At 33.7% G+C, this 8,227-nt stretch overlaps 3 protein-coding genes across 3 annotated transcripts in view; 2 read left to right on the forward strand and 1 right to left on the reverse strand.

The window, feature by feature from the left end:
* LOC127728339 (calcium channel flower-like) overlaps positions 1–5,903 on the forward strand; it is a 172,782-nt gene extending 166,879 nt beyond the window's left edge. The window contains exon 6 of the transcript XR_007994074.1: positions 5,893–5,903. The gene's annotated coding sequence lies outside the window, so the exon portion shown is untranslated. The remainder of the gene's footprint in view (positions 1–5,892) is intronic.
* LOC127728294 (ral guanine nucleotide dissociation stimulator-like 1) overlaps positions 1–8,227 on the reverse strand; it is a 431,288-nt gene that overhangs the window by 19,647 nt on the left and 403,414 nt on the right. The gene's annotated exons all lie outside the window — the stretch shown is intronic.
* On the forward strand, positions 2,152–4,274 carry LOC127728343 (uncharacterized). The gene is made up of 2 exons (XM_052235695.1): positions 2,152–2,717; positions 3,288–4,274. Exons 1-2 carry the CDS (start codon positions 2,633–2,635, stop codon positions 3,647–3,649), a joined length of 447 nt encoding a protein of 148 aa, XP_052091655.1. The 5' UTR covers positions 2,152–2,632; the 3' UTR covers positions 3,650–4,274.

The raw sequence follows: 8,227 nt of genomic DNA on the forward strand, positions 1-8,227 counted from the left end.
AATCCTGGATCTGCATCTGCTTTTATCTACAACTGTTTTATCATATCTACTGTGTTCAATAGCTAGCGTGCTATTACTTATTCTTATTCTGACATAGTTTTTAATCTAATATTTTATCTAAATTCGATAAAATATATTTTGCTAGTTTGTATTTTACCGTGCTGGGCTTTTTATTTTCTATAAATTCTGAACTTTTTTTCATTAATCGAATTCTTATTATTAAATATAAAACATTTTCTAAAACGTATTGGAATTTTCATATAGCTTCTATGTTAAGACTGAAAGTAATGGTTTTATTTTTAGAAAAAAAGTACTTTAATTTTTCCAAACATATACAAGAAATATTCAATTTGGATAGTAAAATTTTAATTTTTTGAGCCAATTGCTGGTTAACTTGATAAACATTATATAATAAGAACTCCTTCGAGTTTACAATATACATCCGGAATCCTATAGAGTACCTTAGAGCCTGTGTACAAACTAGAACATTCCTTATTCAGTTTAGGTCATTTTTATATTAATTGTTGCTTGTGCTGTGTTGGATGCAGTAGCATGTGTCCACCTGCTTGTGGTGTGTGCCTTTATATTTTACAGTTATGTTTTTTTAAATTTCAGTATCTGCGAGTACTCTTATTTCGGTGCTTTGTGTCTATTGTTTTTATTTTAGTGGTTATGGTGCCTCGTACCGATCTTATGGGTTAAGCCAATTGCAACTGATTTTTACAGTTTGTTCTCATGTTGTACAGTTACACTACTGTCCCTGGTTAGGGTTGAGCGTTCATTTACATGTTTACTCCGCCACATTTTGTATGTGCCTGTTCCTAGTCAGGAGCCTGTAGTACAGTGGTTGTCGTTGGTTCATATCTGTCATTTTTGTTTTTTTGTATATTGTTTTGTTATAAATTAGGCCGTTTGTTTTCTCGTTTGAATTGTTTCACGTTGTTCATGTCCGGACCTTTTTATAGCCAACTATACGGTAAGGGATTTTCTCGTTGTTGAAGGCCGTACAATGTCCTGTAATTGTTTACTACCACTTCATTTTAACTCTGGATGATAGTCATCTCTTCACATGCTCATTTTGTTGATACAGCTATATTTACTGACTTTGAATTAACTCCAAGAATACTCCGTATATTTGATTTACAGTTTGACTGATTCTATTGACAAATATTGTGACAAGTGTAATGTTGTTCTTTGCGATATTCAGTGACCATATTCATATCTCAATACAGTAAAGCATAATTTGACTAACACAAAAATAAAGTTTCTAATGGTATAAAACACATTTGTCTTATCAGAATATAGCATTTTCTTTATAAAAAAAAACCAACGCCTTTAAGGTTTTTCTTAAAAGGAGATTAACTGTGTTGGTGAAAACTCTAGATGGCTTAAATTATATTCATAAATATTTGTATTCTGTGCAATTTTCAACTAATTCATTATTAAAAATAAATATTTTGCAACTGTTTTACCACTTTTATTGAATACCATTGTCGTTGTCTTGTCAACATTGACTGTTAAGTTCCATTCCTCGCAATATCCGTTTAACTTGTTTAAACACATTTGCAATCCATTTGAGGACTCTTAACATTTATGCTAAATCTTTGTCCTAGAAAACAGTGTTTGATATCAAACTTTCAAATTCGACCAAGTTTTATGTTAAGAGAATTCACACAACCAATGGTTTATGAATGTTCACTGAATAGAGATATCAAAGATATAGACAAGAGACATTTACTATCCTCCATTGCCTACTGTCTAATCACCGGATATGACTCATATATATACGAATTGTATCAGGAGTTAAACGGATGTCGCTAGTAAATCAGGAATTCAAATCAATTGCTGACCCTTCCGGAGCACATTTGTTCACCCCGTTTTACAGTTTAGTTTTCTGTGTTGTTTTTCGTGAAATTATGTTTGTCTTTTCGTCGTTTTTAAAGGCAGTGCTTTAATGCCTTTCTAGTTGCCGGGTTAATCCTTCCTTCCGCGATATCCAACTTATCTACGTGGGGGGTCATTAGACTCCAAGTAGATCCGGAAATGTTGAATTCTCTCCTCTTCTTATTGCGATATAAAATGTTTTTTGTTTCATTTCATTTACATTGGGAAATACAGAAACGATCATTGTGTTTTGTTAGTTTTAAAAACTTTTGATATATTAGTATTTTGCATTATAAGCAGTCAACCGATTGACAAACTAGAATTATTTGAATTCCGTGTGGAAAGAGCTCGGGTTAATTTCGAGTGTTATCTGCAATCTAGATGTTTATAAATCATTTCAGTCGTTGATATAATAATTAAAGGTCGACTGAACATGAATTATATTATACAATTTAAAGCGCATTTCTGTTTATGCACGTGAACCCGTCTAACGTTATTTTCGCAGTTATATAAAGTAGCAAATTATCGTTCCTGAATAGGTGGCGCCGTGGTAGCGGATCCTGTTCCTCTTCTTCCGGTTTCTGCACTGTGCAACTATTTCAGTTATATTTTTAATTAACGATGCCAAGTACTTGTTGTTGTGTACCTGGATGTCATTTAAGAGGAGGACATGCATTTCCAAATGACTTAAAAAGAAGGAAAAGATGGATCAACGCCATGGCCCATACGCAGATTGGACGAGAACACGATGATATCGTGGAGTCCATCTCAATCAGCTGTTGTTTGCAAGGCACGTTTTACTGAAAAAGACTACGTGCAGGAAACTATTCATGGTAAAACTCTATTTTCTTTGTGAAATATATAGTTATATATGTTATCTCCATGCGAATAAACCAAAGTCTGTTTACAACCCCAATTATCGTTTTAGAATAAAAGGGGGTGGGTAATTCAAGACGTCATAATTTTTTGGATTACGATTCAATGTGATCTGTTTGAGATTGTTTGGTGATTGCTACAATTATAATGATTTCTTACAAGAGGTATATCATACTGAGAATTATTTTAGCAGTAATTATGCTAATGTAGTAATGACAGGAATGCATAAGCTATGCCTCATAGACTTTCTTGAAAAATATCAATGACAATGTTAACAGGAACAAAACAATGACATGCTCTCATCTATATTATAGTTATTTAGGTACAAACAATGTACGTTTGTTGCATAAGTCTCTCATTGTTTGTCCTTTGGATTTACATAACATACATTGAATCAGGCAAACATAGTTTTATCCAGATTGTAATGAATAAATCTAGTTAATATTTCGCCAGGTAGTACAAAGTATACATTGCTAATGGAAGTTCATTTAATTATAAAAAATCTAATGTTTTATAACCTTTTTCAGGGCGCAAACCCACCATACAGAGACTTAAGTCTACTGCAATTCCCAGCCTATTTTCCTGGACCAGGCAAGAGACTGAATCGTCCACAAAAAGAAAAATCAGGGCAGTTTCCTGTGAAAACAAAAGAACTAAACTTGATGAATATTGTAGTAGAAATCTAGAGGAAAGTTTTGATTGTAAAGTTGGTTTTCCTGAAGAAGTCATTCATACTGCAGAAAGGATTTATGACTGTCCACCACCAACTGCCGAGCTAATGTTGAGCTTCACAGATGGAATTACGCAAACACCATCAATGCCTATGTTTTCAGCAGAGAATTTTGAAATGAAGACACGTGACACAGCCATGCATTTTATACCGGTTTAGAGTTGTATACTAAATTTTTATTTGTTTTGACCACACTTGGTCCAGCAGCACATTGTTTGAGATACATATATTTTCAAATTGATAGGGTGTCAGTTGAAAATCAGTTTTTTTATGACTTTGATGAAATTGAGGCATCATACAACCAACTTTGAACTGTCTAGATTCTAGATTGAATCTAGTGTTAAGAATATTGTGTATACATGGATTATTTTTATGTCTAAACAGTGGTGTGAGGCTAACACTTGGCCATCTAGTGGTTTAGTCAGGTATTTTTCACCATCCAACTTCAAATTAAAGTTTCCTACGACTTGGATTATTATTGACAGCACAGAATATCCTGTGATAAAACCTAAAGCTCCTAGAGCTCAGGCAACCTTTTCATCAAATAAAAACAGAAACACTGAAAATTCTTGAATGTTCGACACCTGGTGGTTTGAATCAACTATGTCTCTATGTCACATAGAGCGAATTATTGGACTTGGCAAAACATACAAAATTCTAATAAATCCTATGAATGAAACTGAAACAAAACTTTCATCTGAAATAACATTTAGTTGTTGTATGTTGTGTAATTTTAGAACTTGTATTGTGCCAAAGGATGCATAAATAAAAGTGACGCAATGAATTTTGTTCTGATATATATATATTTACAATTACATGCACATGTAAATTGTAATGCATATAAAAATAAGGAGATGTGGTATGATATTCAGTGAGTTTATCAAAGTAAAGTGCATAAGAAATGGGTTTAAGCAGTTACAGGTGTTACTGTCACCGTACAATCTCCAACAATGAGAAAAACTCGTACCCTGTAAAAAATTTCAGAGATCTTACAAATAAGTTTTGTTGTCTCACCTTGACTTTGGTGATTTTTTTATATCTGTTGATAATAAATAAATAAATTGATGTAAATATAAAAAAGAAAGTGTGGTATGATTGCCAATGAGACAACTCTCCACACATGCACAAGAGACCAAATGACACAGAAATTAACAGCTATAGGTCACAGTACGGCCTTCAACAATGAGCAAAGCCCATACCGCACAGTCAGCTATAAAAGGCCCAGAAATGACAATGTAAAACAATTCAAACAAGAAAACTAACGGCCTATTTTATGTAAAAAAATGAACAAATATAACAAATATGCAACACATAAACAAACGACAACCACTGAATTACACTTTTATAGGCTCCTGACTTGGGACAGGCACATACATGTACATACAGAATGTGGCGGGCTTAAACATGTTAGCGGGATCCCAACCCTCCCCCTAACCTGGGACAGTGGTGTAACAGTACAATATAAGAAAGAACTATAAAAATCAGTTGAAAGAGGCTAAACTCATCAGATGGATAAATACAAATACAAGTGGACGTGGTCGGGTAGTTGTACATCCAAACAACAAAAAGACACTAAGTACAAATCTGAGAGTACTCGCAGTTACTGACAGCTAGTTCAAAGCCACTAACAACTGATAAAAAAATCTTGCATCTAAGACTAAATTATCAATCCGTAAGCTCCCTTTAGAATTTTATAAATTTTAGATTTTACATTTCTGAGTTATGGGGTTTTATTCATTAAAAAAGGGGGGATTTTCCAGTTTTTGGACAACAACTCAAAAATGCTTTAAGCAGTTCACATGAAACTTTGGTGAATTATTGATAGCTATTGATGTAATCTCCCTATTGATTTTCATAAATTTCAAATATGACATTGAGAAGAAATTGAACTTTATTTGTTTATAGTCTGGCAACAGATTTATTAAGTATTGCACAACAGCACAGTGTATTGCACAACAGCAAGAAATCTTTAATTGAATATAAATTCAATTCATATAACCGATTTCAAGTTCATTGACTACATTTATTCAGAAACTATAATATGTCAAATATTTAATTACAATCCAAATTCAGACCTGTATCAAGCTTGAATATTGTGTCCATTTTTGCCCCAGCTGTTCAGGGTAGTACCTCTGCGGGTGTATCCAGCTGCGCTCAGCGAATCAGTTTATTTCTTAATTAAGAACTCCTTTTTATACGACCGCAAAAAAATTTTGTGGTCGTATATTGGTATGACGTTGGCGTCGTCGTCGGCGTCGTCATCCGAAGACACATTAGTTTTCGCACTCTAACTTTAGTTTAAGTGAATGGATCTCAATGAAATTTTAAAATAAGGTTCAATACCACAAAAGGAAAGTGGGGATTGATTTTGGGGGTTATGGTACCAACAGTTAAGGAATTAGGGGCCAAAAATAAGCATTTTTGTAACTTCCAGACATAACTTGTGTGTAAGTGTATGGATCTCACAAGGTTCCATATCACAAAGGGAATGCTGGGATTGATTTTTGGGGGTAATTGCCTCCAAATTTTAGGAATTAGGGGCCAAAAAGGGGCAAAAAACAAGCATTTTTAAATTGGTTATTTCTGATTTATATATAAAAGCAAATAATAATGATATGGTTTGAATAGGTAAATTAAATTTTTTTAAGTATCTTAGACCACTTTCATTCTGTGTCAGAAACCTATATATGCTGTGTCAAATATTTAATTACAATCCAAATTCAGTGCTGAATCAAGCTTGAATGTTGTGTTCATACTTGCCCCAACTGTTCAGGGTTCGACCTCTGCGGTCGTATCAAGCTGCGCCCCAGCGGAGCATTTTATTTCATTCATAAATTACTTTATGCTTGGAAATATAATTTTGCTTGGAGTTGAAAGAGTTGACATGTTGCAATGTACATTTACTCTACATAGTTCTATGGTACCAAATCAAAAGTTTATATAAAGAAAGAAGTCAAAGGTTTCCCATCATAGTTTAGTTACATACATTTTTTTTGTACCTGAGGTCGTTGAATATAGATCATTATATAAATAAGGAGATGTGTTATGATTGCCAATGAAAAAACTAAGGATTTTCTTATCCAAGGAATAGATTTCCTTAGCCGTATTTGGCACAACTTTTTGGAATTTTGGGTCCTCAATGCTCTTCAACTTTGTACTTGTTTGGCTTTGTTACTATTTTGATCTGAACGTCACTGATGAGTCTTATGTAGACGAAACACACGTCTGGCGTATTAAATTATAATCCTGGTACCTTTGATAACTAATTTGACTATAAACATAGATAAAAAAGGTACAAACTGGACATAATGCACTAGTTCATAAACAAGTGAGAACAATCGCCTTCATATAGTGCTCAGAATATGACTTTCATAAAACTTATTCAATATCATTAGAGAACTCTAATTCTTAAATACTGAAAGCCACCTCTGATAAGTACACTGTACTATGCAAGATAATGATATAACTGGACTTAAAATACACACAACCTGTAATTAACTGCCTTTACAGCGCTTTCGTGCTTTGATTATTTTTAGCAATACCGCTGTCTGTGTTTCTAGGAACTTGTTTTTTATGGCTCCTTGGTATAACAAATTAGACGGCATTCTGCATAAAAAAATGAATCAATCTTGTGCGTACGGTCGGAATAGGGACGTTAACCTGATGCCACATGAAATCTGGTCTGGGTTTGACTATACCATGGTCCATTTCGGTTGATATCTACTATTCAACGTTTGTGTTCGTGTTTTGATTTTCCTAACAGTCATGTGTTGGCCTCGAGCATCACTGAATAGACATTATTTGTCAAAATGATTATCTATTGTAGTGACATTACATATGTAGTACCGTTTAATGTTAGCACTACCACTTGATCGATACTTCTACTGGTAAACTGTTATTCTCCGAGGGTATCAACAGCACAGTAGCTTAGTACTTTGGTACCGGCATGAAAATGCAGGTATTGTTTTATTGAAATTTGCTGTTATTAAAGTTAAGACGTCATTTGAAACTAAGGCATGCATGTATATCTCCCTCATGCAAACACGTTATTCCTTTTCCAAGTTTGACTATATGTTTGGTCCTTTTCAGTTATATCTGCTTTAACCTGGAATCCTGATGAAATATTTTCGATTTTGCAAGCTTCAATTCAAATATAACTATATTCGAACCGGAAGTCCGCTTACGGTATTGAGAATATTGTGTCAGGATCCCAGACTATATCCGCTTTTCAACGTTTGTATTACGCTTTTTATTTTCAAACATTTTGGCCTCAAGAATGACAGAAGAGGCATTACTTATAGAAATGCGCATCGGGAGCAGTAAAGTTTCGGATAGTGTTATTGTACATGCAAATAATCATTGTATTGTTTTACATACAATGTATCAATATTTGACAAGGCACTAGTCTGTGGGTTAGCACTGAGTAATAGAATACTGATTTTTTTCTTGCCATTTAGGTTTAGGCCTTCAAACTGCTTGAATTACACAAAAAAATATCGTGAAAACCAAAATGCTTTATCTTTATATTTCCTAAATTTTCTTTACTCGAAAAATACTCATCAATTAATATTCTTAATGGTCTTTCATTTTTTCTGTAAAGGTGTTTTTTTGTCTGTTTGGTTTCTCTCTATTCTCTTTAGATTTTGCTCAAAAACACAAAAGAGGGTGAACAAATCCTCATTTAAAGGCAATTATTCCTATGAAGAGTCGTCGGGCAATTTCTGCCATATTGTCTTA

This window comes from Mytilus californianus, unplaced genomic scaffold (assembly GCF_021869535.1).
Source record: "Mytilus californianus isolate M0D057914Y unplaced genomic scaffold, xbMytCali1.0.p SCAF_2, whole genome shotgun sequence".
Classification (NCBI taxonomy): Eukaryota; Metazoa; Mollusca; class Bivalvia; order Mytilida; family Mytilidae; genus Mytilus; species Mytilus californianus.

What these genes read in the sequence shown, in the direction of transcription:
- LOC127728343 (XM_052235695.1), top strand. Translation starts at nt 2,633, where the DNA reads ATGATATCGTGGAGTCCATCTCAATCAGCTGTTGTTTGCAAGGCACGT. An exon ending in CGTGCAGGAAACTATTCATG is followed by an intron (nt 2,718 to 3,287) that starts GTAAAACTCTAT and finishes AACCTTTTTCAG; the next exon opens with GGCGCAAACCCACCATACAG.